The sequence below is a fragment of the Galeopterus variegatus genome, unplaced genomic scaffold (assembly GCF_000696425.1).
Source record: "Galeopterus variegatus unplaced genomic scaffold, G_variegatus-3.0.2 Scaffold2786, whole genome shotgun sequence".
Taxonomy (NCBI): domain Eukaryota; kingdom Metazoa; phylum Chordata; class Mammalia; order Dermoptera; family Cynocephalidae; genus Galeopterus; species Galeopterus variegatus.
The window spans coordinates 122,234-140,047 of record NW_007728897.1 but is presented as its reverse complement, the minus strand read 5'-3'; the positions used below and the strand labels follow the sequence as shown (position 1 = coordinate 140,047).

Here is a 17,814-nt window from a genome sequence, read left to right as displayed (position 1 = left end):
TGTGGGCTGGGGATCTCATGGCATGTGGTGCCTGCCTGTTCTAGTGTAGCTGTCATGGGGTGTGTGGACCCAGCAGCTCTTGGGCCTCTTTCTGGGCAGCTCCAGTGAGTTGATTTCTATAGAAATACCTATATTTAGAATGACCAAAGGTTAATAGGAGAGAAGTAAAATAAAAATGAGAAACCACATGCTATTTGTGTGGTATCAGTAGTAAACGCCTGCAATTTCACTGATCTTCCCCTGGTTGTACATGTGTTGGGCTCTTGAGGGTACATAAGTCAGTAGAGGGGGTTGCCTATCCTGGGACTCTGAGCCATTTATGTATATTGCCAAGGGCCTGCCAGTGATTGGAAAGTACTTATGAACTGAATAATAAGAACTTATGAACGACAGAGAAAATAAGATTCTATTAGAGAAACTCTTTGTCTTTGACCAGTAGTATAATTAATCCTTCCAAAAATAAATCTAAGTTTATACAGTCTTTCATTTTAATTTGGCCCTTTGGTTTATGGTAGAGAAAAAAGCACAGTAATTATCTTTATTTTGGATAAGAGAGCATAATGATTCATTTATTTAGAAGTGAATACTTGAGGTTGTGTCAAGAGCCAAGTTTTCCCCTTCTGAAATTATTTTTTTCCCCCACCAATGACTATTAATTGTTCTGTGAATTAAAGGCATGTTAGCCCAATGACATTGAGGCTCTCAGTCATGACACAGTTGAGAAATTATTTGAAAATGCCACAGAGAAGATATACTGAAGGAAATCAGTCTTGAATGTTGAAGTTCTAGGCCAAATTAATGGGGTGGAATCCAATCTTCATATTTGTTGAGGGATGTAGGAATGTATCACAGTGGCTGGTTTTCATCTAGACTTATATCCTTCCAGGAAGTACTGCCTCTGGCTTCCAAGTTGCTCATGAGGGTTAAGGACCAACATATTCCATAATCATACCAGAGTATGAGTTTGTTTTCATAATTGTTTATATTACGTTTATATTATATATTTGTTGATATAATTGTTGAAAAATACTTAAGAGTATTTAGTTTAATTCATCTATAAGTGAGATGAAATGACTACCACAAAATTACAAGTCATAGCTAGAGATGGTTGTAATTTGGCAAACATTTCTTAATCCTTTAGAGAAACTGAAAATCTATGGATCTTGACACCTTGTGCAACTTAAAGATGAATGAATAGCATATGGGTCATAGCACAAAATAATCTTATCTGAAGCATTTATAAATATTAAGCATTTATATGAATTTGTCATGTCATTTTAAAGAAAAACTAACTCAAAGGACCTCTTTCATTTTTATATACACCTTCCAGGAAACGTGGTTATTTATCCTATAACCTCAATATTCAGCTTAGTTTAACATGCATTAGAAATAAAATGAGACTTTATCAGACTGCATGAAATTGTATGAAGTTCTCAGGGAAAAAAGTTGAAGAGTTCACATGCCTCCTTTTTTCAAAAGATCTTAAAGCTTAGAGTTGTAAATAAAATTTTGAAAGCTTAGACCTTCGGGTAAAAAATTGAAATTGGCTCACAAAATAAAGTTAGTGTTGCTTTTAGTGTATTTTTGTTATAAATTATGCTTTCCAAAGTCTGTTTAATCTTTTAAGACATGTTTAGAACAAGAATGAGTAGAACAAAGAATTTTTTATTTCAGAAACTTTATAAATTTCTACCATCTGGGTCTTTTTCAAGTTGCAATGGTAATTTAAAGGCAAATATTTCTCTCCTGTGTTTCTTTTTTCACTCTTGAGGTTTTAAGATCATTTGCCAGATGTTGCTTTAAAATATTCTGTAGACCTGATAATTTACTCTGTATTCTAGGCACCGTGCAGAATTCCAAATTAATATATACCTCAAGAACATATAGTCTAAGGGAGGAGATAAAACTTGTACATAAATAACCATAGCATAAGTTAGAATGTGATTTAGATGCTGAAAATTACTGGTTGCTATTGCATATGTGTGTAGCAGGTATTATTTCTAACCATCTGTCATCACAACAAACCACATTAGAACATCCAGTGAAAGATAAACACGGGATGCCAAAGGCACTTTATATGACGGCCTATGCCTTCAGTTGAAGCCTGGGGAGAATACTTTGATAACTTTTATACTTAAACAAAAACCTAAGTAGGACGTTATTTTATTTACATAGTAGTTAAGAATTTGGATTTTGGCAAAATATCCAGTCAACAATGATGTTTGTGTTTTTACAGGGCAGTAGAGGAGAAATAGGACCAGTGGGACCCCCAGGCCTGCCAGGTAAACTGGTAAGTAACGTTCCCATTCTCCAGATGTTTATTGGCTTCTCACACCACACATAACATCTCAAAAAATAAGCAAGGAGAGAAAAACAATTTACACAAGGTAATTTAATCAGCTGTACTTGATTTCTATTATTATTTGAAAGTGTGAAAATGTAAATGTGGAGTTTCAAATTATGTCTAGGATACCCTCAGAGTGTATTTTAATTAGTGTGGTTTGTAGCATACATTTTAAAACCAGGAGAGACATGAAGTGCTACATTTGGCCTCTGGTTGTTTCTGGGACTGAAGAGAGCGAGGAGTGAATGGTGCCTTTGACGTCCGGCGCAGTGCTTGTTTACACAGGAGACGAGCAGCAGCGCCTTGCAGGGGCCCAGCTGAAAGAGCCTACTGTTGCCAAGGAGTGCAGTGGGAACGGAGGCCCTCAGAGGTGGGATGAGGATGGGAGGGGACTGGCCCTTCTGCTCTTGAGAATGTGGGAGAGAGACTAACTCAAGGAGTTAAACCAACCACAGCACATTTATTTTAGATCTGAGGCAACACTCCCAAGGCTAGTCTGGCTTATGTGCTTTCAGTGTTGCGGTGACAGTGACTCTGGGAACTTTGTGTTTGTTTCCAGGGTTCTTTTGGTAGTCCTGGCCTCCCTGGCTTGCCTGGGCCTCCTGGACTTCCTGGAATGAAAGGTGACAGGGTAAGATATCCAGCACTCCAGGAAGTTCATTATTTGGAAGGGTGACTTCTATGTTGAGAAACCAAGCTTGCTTTTGGCCCAATGGTGAATTTTTTAAGGTATTTTAAATTACTGAGAGTTGAGATTAAGAAGCAAAAAAAAATCTATTAGTATAATAATTGGTCAGAAGGAAAAAATGAAAGTGGAGAAAAATAAAAATTTTAGTTGTAATAGTGCTTTCTTTCTACTTAGTTCTAAATTTATATTTCTACTAGTCAAATTTTACATGGATATAATCAGAAAATATCCCAAGTTACCAGAGATTCTTGGACAGTTGTCAGTTTCTCCAGGTCTTTCCTGATTCTCGTTTAGTGGTGAGGACTGGGGAGATTCTCTCCCACCACATTATCCACAATTGTGCTTATCCACCAGCCCAATAAGGGGAGTTGGTTTGATTGAAATGATATGAACAGCTCAAACACTGAAAAAGTATTATATGAGTATTTTATTCATTACAGGGTGTAGCTGGTGAACCTGGTCCAAAGGGTGAACAGGTAAGTCTTGTTATTTGACTAGTATGAAATGCAGTGTTTGCTATGCACCACTTCATAAGCAGGGGAGACTGGCTGGTTTATGGGCTTGATTAAAACGACGGATGCTAGCAGTCTTTCTCAAACTGCTTCATTGTGAGTGAAACCTACAGTTGAGTTTGGTGTGCAGCCTTATCTACTGTTTTAATAAGCTGGAGCTAGTGACGGCTCTGCTCCAGGACTGCATACTGTCTTTCCTGTGAAGAGAGTGGCCCTGTCTCTCTGGTTCACCAAATTGGTCTACTCTTGTCTCGTGGAGCCTTCCATAGCCACATCATAATGTTTGAACTTCTTGATCAAGCCCTCAGCAAATAAACCGTACATGTGAATTAGACTCAGTCCTTTTCCTGGGTTCCTTTCTCTCATGTGAGAGCTCTCTTTCAAGGGCTACCTATTTATAAAATTGTTGGACATGGTCAGTAATCTTTACTTTAAGCTGAAACTCAACCTTACTTACTGGCTTTTTTTCTGAGCTCTTTTCTAATTCGGACTAGTCACTGACAGCTAGACTGGAAAGTCTTTGAGAGCATTTTGTATTTCTGCATGATCCTGGGAGCACTGTGGGCACTTATGAATGTTTATTAGCATTGAGTGGTAGTATTGAGCCATTAAAATAAGAATTTAAAAATGAGAACTTTTATCTTAATTTTTAGGGTGCCTCTGGTGAAGAAGGTGAAGCAGGAGGAAGGGGTGAATTTGTAAGGCTTTGTTGTTTTTTTCCTGATTAATGGTGGAGCCTTTCCAATTTCGAATTGTATTGTGTACACACACACACACACACACACACACACACACACACACACACACACACACACACACATTTTTCTGACACTGCAATCCTCACTGCCTTCTTTAAAGGCCAAGATGTTTCTTCTATTAAGCTAACAGACAACTCTCAAGATTGCAGCCAAAATCAAGTGAAACAGAGACAAAACACCCCGAAGTTGATAGAGCTGGTTTTGAACCTTTGGAAAATAGTGTTTCCTTATATGTAGTGAATTCTCGTGTAGGTTTACATCTAGATATTCAAGGTGATTCTTATATGACTACAGAGAGTCTGGAAATAGTGCCTACAATGAAAACAAAATTGAAGTTTTATTGTAGGGTGAAGGCTATGGCTCAGAAGTCTGACCGAGGGCATTCTCTCTAGTCTAAAATTCTCCAAAGAAGTGACCTCCATTTCCAGATGATGCCAGTGCTAAATCTCCAGGAAGGTGGTAGGAATAAGGACAAGTTATTACTGCTAGAGCTGCTTGGTCTGCTGCCTAATCATTATGGTTTTGACACAAACTAACATGACCTAATGTTTTGGTCCTTTGGGGTTGCGGAAATAGATTTCTCATGAAACAGTTTTAGAGAGCTTTCAGTGAAGAAAAAATTGTGGTAATGTTGTTTTATTCCAATTTTCAGGATTTATTTCCTTATTTTTATTGTTATTTTATTTTATTGTATTCTATTTCCAGGGTTTAGATGTAACTTCTAAATTAGGCAAAGCTTCCTAACTACAAGGGTAGTTCGAAAAGTTCTTGAAAAATAGAATTAAAAGATAACACGAATCTTCCCATGAACTTTTTGAAGACTCCTTGTATTAAGTAAATTTGTAAGAGGGTTACTCCAATTTTATTTTCTGTTGAAGTTGTTCATTTTATGGACTAAGAGAATGTTTTAAATCATTTTGTTTTGTAGTGGAGATTAACTGATATACTAACACTTGAGCTGAATTCATATTTAGAATTAGTGGTGGGAGATTTTCAAGTTCTTGTTTTTTAAGCATAAAAGCATGCATATTTCCTTTGATAGACTTTTTGGGATGAATTTTAAGAATATTGTTTGAGTTACAAAAAAGGAGTCATCAGGTTTAAATGGCTACTGTATTTTATAACACAAACTATTATAATATCTTTTAACTTACACATTTTAATTCTCTGTGCGTAGCATTTTAGACCTGGGTGGAACCTTGGAGAGATCTTATTAAATAAACATTGTTATTTAACAGTGTTTAACAGATAAGTTAGCCAAAGGCTGGGAGGTTACATAGCTCACCCAGGGTCACAGAGTTAAGTCGCAGAAGTAGGACTAAAACTAGGACTAAAATCCAAATTTTGAGTCTAATATTTTTCTGCAGTGCCAGGGTTAATCTGTTCATGGTTTTCTATGTTTCAGCAGAACAACAACCTTTTTAATGTTTTTAGGAAACTATCAAATGTGAATACATTGTTCTAATATAATTTTGTTTTATTGATTTAGGGAGATATAGGATTACCTGGCCCAAAGGGATCTGTAAGTATAATGAACAGTAATGGTATAAAAAATTAAAAATATCAATAAAGCTGTATAAGATGTAATACTCTGCCTTATCAAATCATTTTTATAAAATCAAATTCTTAAAGGACTTACCTTCAAGGAAATAAATGTCTAAATTTATTCCTTAGGTAATGGATTAATCTAATAGAAAAATACCTCACAACTGTGTAAATGGATCTGCCTTTCAAACTAACCACTCTAAAGGAAGTTTTTACGTATTATAAATGGCTCAATGAGTGTTACATGATAATACTGTAATTTCCTTCCCAAATGGGTCATTTTTAAAGAACTGACTTGTGCTGTGTGACGACAAGAGTATAATTGAATTTTGTTGGCAGTTACAACGTTGCAAAATATTTCAGTACTTTTCTTAATCTCCTGTGTGTCCTAGTTGGGGAAATAAGATAGAGGCATAATGCAAAAGAAAATATAATAGAGATTTATTAAAATTACAAAATGAGCATCTTGTTCAATTTTGTCATTTTACTGAAACTAAACTGATATCCTTAGAGATCAGATATATTCAGAATTATAGAATCAATTAGTAGAAAACCTGAGATGATTTGTCAATTTGAAAGGAATGCATATCTAACGCAACTAGAAACTTAAGAAAGTAAAAGGAGAAAAGATGAAGCTCAGACCTCAATCTCAAATGCCACAATCACCAGCTTCTAGTTAATCTCCAAGTCCTTCCTATTGCTGGAATTTCCCCCGTTCCTCTCTGTCCCTGTTCAACATATCTTCACGGTAGCCAATGTAGTCTAGATAAAAAGATAAAACCCACTGTGTAGCCTTCCTCTGCTTACAAACCTTCAAGAATAACATTTTTAGAATAAAATCAGATTCTTAGCAAGGTATACAAAGCCTTCGATGAAGTGTTCTTTGCTTCACTAAATTTCTCTCCTCCATATGTGGAACTTCATCTGTTTGCAGTTCTTTTTTCACGCCATGCTGTTAACACCTTGTTCCATTCTCTTCACCTGGAATGATCTTCCTCTTTCCTTAGCATAGCTACTGCCTACATAAGCATTTAGATCCATCCTCAGCCCCACTTTCTCTGGGACGACCCACCCAAACTTGGTTACAGTGCCCAGCCTTGGGCTCTTAGCACACCACTAAGATGGATATTATTACATCGTGTTAACTATCTGCCTCTAATTACCATATTTCAAGATTCAAGTGACATTTTATGCCTAAGAATCTTTGATGGGAATGGTTTAGGATTAAGAAAAATATAAAGAGTAAACTTTGATAGAGTTTGATAATAGAAATCCTACATCACTATCTAGAAATAGTAATGTTCAATGGAAAGAATTCAAGCTCTAAAAGAAAAAAGGTGAATGAACAATGCAGTGGTTGAAATAAGTTAATTGCTTCCAACTGGGATATAATATTAGGAATTAGCTCTTGATTCATAACCTCTTTCCCTTCCTCTGTCCTGCCTGACAGTGCCCAGGTAATACTGATGAAATTGAAGTATATTGTCCCAGAATCAGATTGCTTCCAACTGGGATATAATATTAGGAATTAGCTCTTGATTCATAACCTCTTTCCCTTCCCCTGTCCTGCCTGACAGTGCCCAGGTAATACTGATGAAATTGAAGTATATTGTCCCAGAATCAGGGGAAGTAGTCACTAACACAAACGCTCACTTTCCTCATTGATTTCAGTGTAGACAAACCTAAGTAGGAGATGTCTGTAGCCTGATTTCTACTTGAGTGTACCATTCCTCAGCTGAGGAATTCTTTCCTAAAGACCCAGGGCCATTGTGACGTCCTAGCCATGTGAGCCCTTCATCTCTTCATCAAGAATGCCCGTTCCTTATTCTAGCAATATTCCAGCCATTGTCAGCAAGATAGTACACTCTGCTTTGGTCTCCTTTGTTTTCTACCAGTTCTTTAGTGCATTTCTGAGTTCATTTTGGCTTCTCTTCTCAGCTTTCTAGAAGCTGTCATATTTTGCACCCTAGGCACCTGACAATTCTCCAGCCTTCCATCATATTTTTTTTAACTCTTCCTGCTGACACTGTCTGTCGGGAAGTATTTTTAGCCATGATATCTTTCTAGAAGCAATTCTGGCGAGTTGTTTTTGATGAATCTCAATTTTTTGCATAAGGAGGGGTTGGAAAAAGCACACTTGCAGAATGTTTTCTGGATGTCTTGTGAAAGCATTGCTTCATCTTCTCTTCCCTTCAATTTAAAACAGTCGAATGTTTGAAAAAGTTAAATCTTTCTAAGTAAATGTTGCATATGAAAAGGAAGCAGGATTAAATTGCTTTATAAACATTCATATTTTGAACTCTAGCATTCCCTTGCTGCCTCCTGTTCTTTTATCTTTTCGTTTTTATTCTGAACAACAGCACACTGTAGCTGCTCTGCTACAAATTCCACCAGAGGAATTTAACAAACTTTTAATTTAACAAAAAGTGAATTAATTTAGTCCCAATTTAAAGTAGTTATTTTAGATGAAGATTCTGTTAAATGCTTTTAGTGGTCTGCTTTCAGAAAAAAATTGGACTTGTATATATACTTTTGTGCTAAAGAAACAAGTGGGTTTATTTTTAACTTCTTTAATATTTCTATTTTTAACTTCCTTAATACTTAGATAAATAGTGAACTTCTTCTGGCCCAGTATTTTAAATGCAGCATTTTAAATATGATATTTAGTGCATTGATTTAGTTTATTTTAGTATTTCGTGATTCCTGGATACACTTGGCATTTTCAAATTCTCCAAAAAAATGTTATAAAGGCTAAAATAAATAGATTATGTTCCTGGAAATATCTTTATTTTGTGATTGCTGCTTTGGTGATACACAAAGTAACATAACTTGTAGGAACTCAGCCTTTTTGTGGCCAGAAAATGTATAACAAGCCTTATTAAAAACTAAGTTGCTCTTAGAAAATGGCTTAAAGTATGAAGAATGTAATTTTTAAAAATGTAATATTCCAATGAACATTTTGAAATAGTAACTGTACCAAAAAGAAAGATATTTAGGCATTTACTCCATCTGGAATTCTAAAAGACTGGTGAGTTGTTGTGTGGTGTTACGTGTCTTCACCTTGTGGTAAAAGTAAAGGCAAAAGATTTGTTAGCTCTGAACAAACACTTCCTAGGAGACTGATAGAATGTAGGAAACCTAAAATTTCATGTAAGAGTATTACTGTTAAACAGACACATCACCTGTGGTTAGCCCTGGTTTTATAGTGTGCTGTTTTGCTCCAGGTGGGTAACCCTGGGGATCCTGGCTCGCGAGGGCCTGAAGGAAGTCAAGGGCTTCCTGGAGAGGAAGGACCGAGAGGACCACCTGGACCCCGCGGTGTGCAGGGAGATCAGGGTGCCACCGGCCTGCCTGGTGCCCAGGGCCCTCCGGTGAGTGGTGGGCAGTCCCTATGATTTCCTTTGGAGACCCCATCCCAAAGCTGGGGAGCTAGACTAGACATAGCTCCTCAGCAGCAAGTTCTCTTGTAAATTGAACCAACTGGTTCCTTGCAGAGTCTGCCATTTACAGTTTAACAACGTTCTCTTTATGGTTCCCTGTGTAAACTGCTTTTTCTTCTCTGTCCCAGGGTAGAGCACCGACGGATCAGCACATTAAGCAGGTTTGCATGAGAGTCATACAAGGTAAATAAATCATAAATGTTTGACTTTTTCCACCATAAACTTTTGCTTCTAAAGATTTTATTCTTGTAGATATGCAAGGGCAAATAACAGTGACTTTATGCATGCTTTAAAGGTGGGGTATTTTGAGAGATATTAATGCCAATTCTGTTTATCCAATTGTTGCCATCCACAATTGCTTACAGCTTCAAAGTAAAATATTATCTTTCTGTATTAGCAAGCTTTTTTCTTCATTTTGAGAGATATTAATGCCAATTCTGTTTATCCAATTGTTGCCATCCACAATTGCTTACACCTTCAAAGTAAAATATTATCTTTCTGTATTAACAAGCTTTTTTCTTCCCCCCCAAGGGGGCTAATTTACAAAAAAGTACACACACACACATGCACACACACTTTTTTCCTTTGAAACACAAATTCTCAGGCATTTCTCCCCTCCTCAAGATCCTACTTAGTGTGTATCTAGCACTGACCTAGGCTCTCTCTAGATTATATGGTAACTGACAGACTCCATGCTCATAAGAAGCATAAGGACATTTTCTTCACTCATGTACCACACATGTGAAAAATCAGTAACTAGCATTTTACCAAAATGATGATATATTTTCACATTTGTTCACCTTTATCTAAAAGCATCTGTAGCTATGACAATTGTTATTTGTCTCAGAATTGGTCTAGTTATGAAGCTACACAGGAAACGAAGATGTGCGAGAATACCTATAACTGAGAAGATCCTGTGACACTGGAGCCTTCTGACAGACAATTATTTTATTCCGATGTAACCAACTTTGTCATGAAGAAATATTCTTCTTTTGTATGCTCACTAGACAGTCTAGTTTGTCTAATAAACTTGTGGAGTTTTCCAGAATCAAACAGGAATGAAATGATCACTCTTATATTTGAAAATTAATATAGGTCTCTTCATTGCAGACATTTTATCATGAAAGTCTATTTCAGTTGTAAACATTATATATTTAAAAATTATGATTTTATGCTAACTCTTAAATGAGACAAATTTAGAATACTCACATTTGAACAATTTAAACATTTAAACATTAAGATAGACATTTAAACATTTAAATTTAAACATTTAAACATTTTAACAATTTAAACAATTTAGTACTTACACTTAATTTGAAAATGTTGGTTAGAAATTTGTTTTTGATTTATATTCTTTATACTCCAAAGCTTTAAAAAATATTACACTAGACTATTTCCTATGGACTATTTTAATGTGGAGATTTTCTTGTACTTCATGGCTTCAGTGAGTAATTCTGAATCTATTTAATGGTTCCTGAGAAAGCCCACACAGTTATTAATTTTTAAGACAGACTGTGACCATTCCCTCAAATAGGTTATTTTTAATGTTTGTTGTCAAACAAACGAATTAAAAAAAAAAAAAAACTTTTGAGAGGAAGAATTTATAAGAAGCCATGAATCCTTAGGATATCCTATTTAAGGTTATGAAATATCTTCAAACTGAAAATGTGAAGCTAGGTCTCAGATGGTTTCTGGATACTATTCTTAGTTTTTAAAAAGCTTTTGATCCCTCAAATAGGTTATTTTTAATGTTTGTTGTCAAACAAACGAATTAAAAAAAAAAAAAAAACTTTTGAGAGGAAGAATTTATAAGAAGCCACGAATCCTTAGGATATCCTATTTAAGGTTACGAAATATCTTCAAACTGAAAATGTGAAGCTAGGTCTCAGATGGTTTCTGGATACTATTCTTAGTTTTTAAAAAGCTTTTGGACATTCACTTCCACCCATATTAAGAGACTCATTTTTCTTTCCATCCTGGGTTTTCAGATACCCAGACAGGATTCAGGTGACCCTCACCCTTCCAGAACATCACTAAAGCCCTGCCATTTAAGTTTTTAAAAATTCCACTCACCTCTTTATTTCAAAACAGCAGGACCAAATATATCCAGGGAGAGCTGAATAAAACAGCACTGTGAAGCTTCCTGGCAGAAAGCTCATGAAAAAATTATCCAACTTTATTCATTTCTTACCACTAATTTTGAAGCTCTGGTGACACATGTAAAAGAAAGGCATTTGGAATACCTCTTTTCATTTGAATCACTTTCATGTTTCTGACTTTTCTTGGTTGTTTTCTTTATTATCTTTTAGAGCATTTTGCTGAGATGGCTGCTAGTCTCAAGCGTCCGGACTCTGGTGCATCCGGCCTTCCTGGGAGTCCTGGCCCCCCTGGTCCTCCTGGTCCTCCTGGAGAGAATGGTTTTCCAGGTCAGATGGGAATTCGTGGACTCCCAGGCATTAAAGGCCCCCCTGGTGCTCTTGGTTTGAAGGGACCTAAAGGTAAGCCATTTTGCCTGGGTGGAACCAAGGAATTCACGTTTTACCAATCTCTGAATATCCAGTGAAGTAAGAAAATGTATTATTCTCTTTTACAGTGGTGATGGTAAAGAGTCGAAAACTATTGTATGCTGTTCTTTTGACCCTGCTGTACTGCAACGGTAGACTAAATACTAGAGTTAAGGTCCCCTGACTTTTAGTACTGATCTTCCTTAATTATACTCCATCTCAATCATAGTTAAAAAATAAACTTTACAGGATCTGGTAAAGGATCTTTCAGCTATTTTACTCTGAAGTCTTTGTAGAGCTCTTCTAAGATGGCAACCGTCTTTACAATGTTGGTTTCTCTTATTAAACTAACAAAATTTGGTAGCAGTATGTAAGAAAAATTGCATCGTGAATTGGAGCTGCCTCCCTCTTATTTATTTTATTTTTATTTTTTAATTCTAATTCTATTCTAGTCTATTTTATGTAATTAAAAAATACTGTTTGTCCCCTCCCACCCCATTCCATCACTAAATTGATTTCAGGACCCACTCACAGGCTTTGGCTTGCATTTTATAAAACAGATTTAGAAGATAACTTATGTCTTGTAGAAAATAAAATCCAGTGCTGCTTAGAGATCATTCCCATCCTATCTGTAATCTAAATAATTAATGTTTAAAAGTTAATAAGATCTTATATATTTAGAAAACTTTTATTGAGGCCTAAGATAACACATACTAAATATGTCTTGATATTGAGAAAAATGCTATTCCCATTGTTTTATTTTTTTAAATTTATGGGCTGAGAGAATGGCCAGCCCGTATTCCCATTATTTCAAAAGCTTCCTGAAGTTTTAAAATTAGGGCTGATCACCTTATGTATTTTATTCTTTAAGTACATTGGGGAAAGTAATCACGTGATTGATCAGGTAGTTGGCATTTCTTTTCTCAGTCTCCCTCTTCTTTAGAAAAGTGACATTGGATATTTGGTTTTGATGGATTTTTTTTCCAGCTCTGAAGAACACTCTAACATTATTCTTTAATATGTGAGAGTTTGTTTCTTCCACTTTTATTTAAGCAAGTTAAGCCCTTGCATCCAGTATTTTGCAGAAAAACAGGGCTGTAAATGTGTTAGGTATTCAGCAGGACTGATTGCCTCTAATGGTGTTTGCTAGTTGAGGTATGTCAGCTTGGGTTGTATGAGTATGTGCCCTGGATAATTTACAGAGAGGACTAAACAAAGTGAAGTGTTTCTATATCATAATGAGTGACTGACAGTTCTCTGGGGGACTTCAGAAAGATGTGGCATCAAAAACAAGAGAGGGACTTTTTTCTTTTTTAAATACAGTGGTGCTCCAATTAGGGATAAATATTATGGTGTGAATGGTCAGAGGGCAAGCCAGCTGCCTTTTTGGATCTATAAATGAATTGCTGATGCAGTTGGCTAACTATACCCTCAGCTGGAACAATTTATTTAATTACATTTTATTTTATTTTTTGGCATGTGTAGAGCTGCATGTTAAAAAAATGAGCTCTAATTGGGGCCTCTTGTAAGGCTGGCACAATTTCAAAGCTTTCAGAGGCTGGACAAAATCAAACAGAGAGAGAGCTGAGAGTAGAGTTCATCTTAAAAAGAACAGTTCATTTTCTCTGAAAGAATCACATACCTATTCGTCTTTGTCCTGCTTTTACCTACCTGTTTAGGAACTCATGCCTAAGGCGCTCTCTCTAAGGTTAGTTCCAATTGAGTCTGTGAACCATTTCTAAGAAACTCTACCGCCTTGGGTGGATTGTTGACATGGTTGGATCTGTTGTTCCATAGCCCATGGGTGATGACTCAGCCTTTCCTGAGGTCACTTTAGAGCAGTGGTTCTGAAAGAGTGGTTCCTGCAGCATCAGCATCACCAGGGACCCAGCTAGGAATGCAAGTTCTCTGGCCCACCCCAGACACACTAAATCCAACACTCTGGGGACGGGGCCCAGCAGTCTGGTTTAACAAACCTTCCAGGTGATTCTGATGCAGCTGAACATGGGTGTGGAGCATTCATCCATTTTCCTACTGAAAGGAACATCTTGTCAGTACTAGAGAAATCACAGCCCTACTTTCTTTGGCTAAAAGGAAGTCACCATATTTGGGGCAGAGCTTAACTTTGAGCTAGTAACAGAACTCTCCTTTAAGAAATGAAAATGTCTATGTCACTTGCTGTGCTGAGTCTGTCTAAAGCTCCTTTCCTTGGCTTTGTCGGTTCATTGGAACCACCCATATAAACTACCCATATCTGGGTCCTGTTTCCGGAGATTCTGATTTAATTGGTCTGGGCATTGGGATTTTAAAATGTTCCCTAGATAATTTTAATATGCAGCTGGGGTTGAGGAAACAAAGGTAAATTGTTGGGAAGCTTTCTGGACAGCTTTTAGCAACATTGAATTGTGGCTAAGTTGGGCTGTGTTGGCTCTAGAAGGTGAACCTCATTTTGAAAGGAAGAAAAATATGTTTCTATATTTGGAACCTGGAAAATGTCTCTAGCACTAAGTTCATTTGTCAATAATAGCTTGATCATATAAGGTGTTTTCCCCTAATTTTTCTTCAGTGTTCATTACATAAACTATATTCCAAAGTGATATTCCTTTTCTTTTTTTCTAGAGGATTTTCTATCCCTACCCTCTTCCATCCTTTTCTCATGATTAGATTCTTTTAAAGCAGTGTCTTCTTTTAGTTTTCCTTCTGTAAATTTGGGGTGGAGGCGGGAAGATCTTATCAGATCTTTATCAATCTCTCCCATATTTGGAAATAGAAGACTCTAGGTAACTGGACTTGAACTTTTTTGTCCCACCACATACAAGAACAGTAGCATGAACATATAGTTTTCTACTCTCCAAAGGTTTAAAGCTCAAATTTTCTCTGAAAATAAACCACCATTTTGAAACTTAAATTTTCCACCAATTAGAAAGAGACATAGTTTAGGATCGCTGCTCGTTCCCTTTCCCACCATGCCCCGTAAAGAAGGGACGGTGTGAGTCTTGCTCTACCATACAGTTACTTTGAGAGTCTTTTTCCAGAGAAACTCCTACATAAATAACAAACAAATAAGTTATATTATTATTAATGCTTTTAACAGTTCAAGTTATGTCTTAGTCATGTTTTCCTCCTCCTAAAAAATACTCTGAAAAACACAGTGGAACATTTTCAATAGGAGCTCATAGAATTTTTCCTCAAATCAAAGTCAAAGCTTAGATCCTATCTGTAATTTTTCTTTGTTTTTCACTAACATGTTTTATACAATATTACACAAACAAGTTAGGGCCATGGCCCATGCTACATGTATATTTTATGTGTATATTCAAGCAGAAACATGAGAGACTTCTGACTGGCCTTATGTACACTTTGCTTAGTATTACATTAGTCTTTTGTGTCATAAATATTATTTTTAAATGTTCACGGTTTAGATTAATTTTAAGTCTCTTTCAGTAAGGCTGTGTATTTTTAGATATTTTAGTATGAATCAGACATGTCAATATGTAAATGAAGGTTTGAGAAAATACACATGCCATAACTGTGACTGACAACTTTTTCTGTATCAATCTGCTCGCATGGAGACAGATCATCAACTATAGCTTTCAAATAAATGAAATAAATAGCAACTTTGAAGCAATGAGAATTTTCACTCTGTTCATGAGCTGTTTTTCTGCTCAAACTGCACATTTTCCTTCATACCTTATGTAAAGCTTATTTTACAAGATCTTTATGTGTATTTTTTGACTGAGTAGGCTAACAAAAGTGGACCTTTAGTTTCCTGAGCTGGTTTTTGTATCTCTCAAAAGAAGACATGACCAAGATTTAAAGAAGTAGATTAACCCTGGTGATTGATAGACAGAAACAGCCTACGTGAATGGTTTCCTGTGGAGCAGCATTTGCACAGTGAGCTCTGTCTTGGAGCCCATCTAAAATTTGTTTTTCTAAAACATTTTATATATAGAGAGAGATATATTTAACTTAAAACTTTAAATTTATTATTAGCATATTCATTCTTACAAATCTTGATATTTCTTTATGCCTTCTACCTGACCTATCACTTCCCCAACCCCCCATCTCTAGTATCTTGATGACACTATGTATAAGAGCAAATATTTAGGAACAATTTACACATGTCCAACAATGAGGAAATTATTAATCATATAATAATTCATCAATAAAAATTTTCTTGATAAAAAAATAAAATTTGTTTTTCTAAAACTGATAACCAAAAGACAGCATCACAACTAAGACAGTGGTCCTGCCTTGCAAGTGACATTTTAAAGTTGGTGTGGCTTCAGACTAAAATGTATAAATAAGTTTACCTTTCACTTTCAATGTGAAAGCTACATTTTAGTTTATAATCTTTATCTCTTATCTTCAGAAAATGTGGCATATTTAGAGATTCTCTTCTCATTGCCAGCCTCTAGAATTACAGTGATCTGACATTTAAATCGTTAAGTTAACAAGAATGCTTAAGCTGTTAGTTTTAAAATGCTAATTGTCATATCTTCCTTATATAGTAAGGCCATATTGATGATGAGTGTAAAAAAAAACTAGCTTATGTGATAGGCATTCAGCCCAGGCTATATATTCTTATATGGTATTTATATAAATGTAAATTATTTTGAAAATGTAGTTGACTAATTATAAAAACATTTACATAAGGACATTGACAACTAAAATCAGTATGGTGACTATTTAAACACTCACTTCAAAATGAGAGATTTTTGACAGTTTGAATAATGTTCGGATGGTCAGATATTCTTCCTATTTTTGTTGTGTACATAATTTTGTTTTTTGAATTAGGACAAACTTGATTCAAAACTGAACTGATACAGATATTTGGAAAAAATGATTATGTATAGAATTCGTTGCAAAATGCCATTGCATCTTCTAATAGTATAGTAGAATAATAATATTCTACTCTACTAATGGGATAGTTGCAACACAAGGAGCAGTAGAAGTCATTTAGGACCTGTTAACTAATGCATGAAGGCATTTCATTAATGAGGCCAAGTTGCTGGGTTTGGTCTCTGCAGGGGCCAGTATAATTAATGCAACTTTGTACTGTGGCTGCCAAATCCCCAAATTCAATCAACTGTCTTGTAAATGTCTTGCAAATACACATGGCTGGCTGCAAACCAAAGTATATTCCCTATAAATTATGAGTCAGTAGTGAAATATAGACACTTGTGACAGCTCACTTTAAATTTTTGAAATTCATTAACTTATTTTTGGTAATACTGTACTAAATTTACATTGTTCAAAAAATTAAAAATGTATAAAAAGGTATTTACACCTGTCTCCCATATGCCTAGTTTCCTTTATCCTTCGTACTATGTAGTCACTATTATTAGATTCCTATATATCCTTATAAGCAATAATATGTAATGATATATGAATATGTATTTTCCCTTTAAAAACACATCATATTGTCTTTTAGCAAGTGATCTGGACTTTGCTTTTTTCACTTAACAATGTGTCCTGAAGATCACTTCAAAGAGCTTCCTGGTTCTTCTTCACAAGCTGCATAGTATTCCATTCTCTGGAAGTACCATAATGTATTTAAACTTTTAATGGACATTTAGATTGTTTCCAATCTTCTATCATGGCAAGGCTGCGTGGTCAACATTGTACATATTTTATTTTTCTATAAAATATCAACATACACTCTATCTCTATCTCTGTGTCTGTATCTAGGATAAATTCCTAGAAGTAGAATTGCTGGGTGAAGTGGTAATTCCATTTGTAACTTGATAGCTATTGTCAAATTACCCTTCAGGGAGATTGTACCAATTTGCACTCTCATCAGCAATATGTAGTAGTGTATTTTTCCACAGACTTGTTAGCATATATTTAATTAAACTTTGGAATTTTTGCAGATCTTATGGACTAAAATAGCATCCTTTTTTAAAAAAAAATTGCATTTATCTTGTTATCAAAGTAAAGTCAGGGAATTTTTTATATATTTAAGAATGATTTTTATTTTCTGCTTATGTATTTTGCTAATTTTTTATCATGTTGGCCTTTTT

General features: G+C 35.5%; 1 protein-coding gene across 2 annotated transcripts in view; it reads left to right on the top strand.

The window, feature by feature from the left end:
* Positions 1 to 17,814, top strand: part of COL9A1 (collagen, type IX, alpha 1) — a 100,343-nt gene that overhangs the window by 71,749 nt on the left and 10,780 nt on the right. For both annotated transcript variants that reach the window (XM_008582986.1, XM_008582987.1), the window contains 8 exons: positions 2,237 to 2,290; positions 2,904 to 2,975; positions 3,473 to 3,508; positions 4,198 to 4,242; positions 5,792 to 5,824; positions 9,072 to 9,218; positions 9,416 to 9,470; positions 11,597 to 11,785. In XM_008582986.1, the coding sequence (XP_008581208.1) occupies positions 2,237 to 2,290; positions 2,904 to 2,975; positions 3,473 to 3,508; positions 4,198 to 4,242; positions 5,792 to 5,824; positions 9,072 to 9,218; positions 9,416 to 9,470; positions 11,597 to 11,785 (631 nt within the window). The remainder of the gene's footprint in view (positions 1 to 2,236; positions 2,291 to 2,903; positions 2,976 to 3,472; positions 3,509 to 4,197; positions 4,243 to 5,791; positions 5,825 to 9,071; positions 9,219 to 9,415; positions 9,471 to 11,596; positions 11,786 to 17,814) is intronic.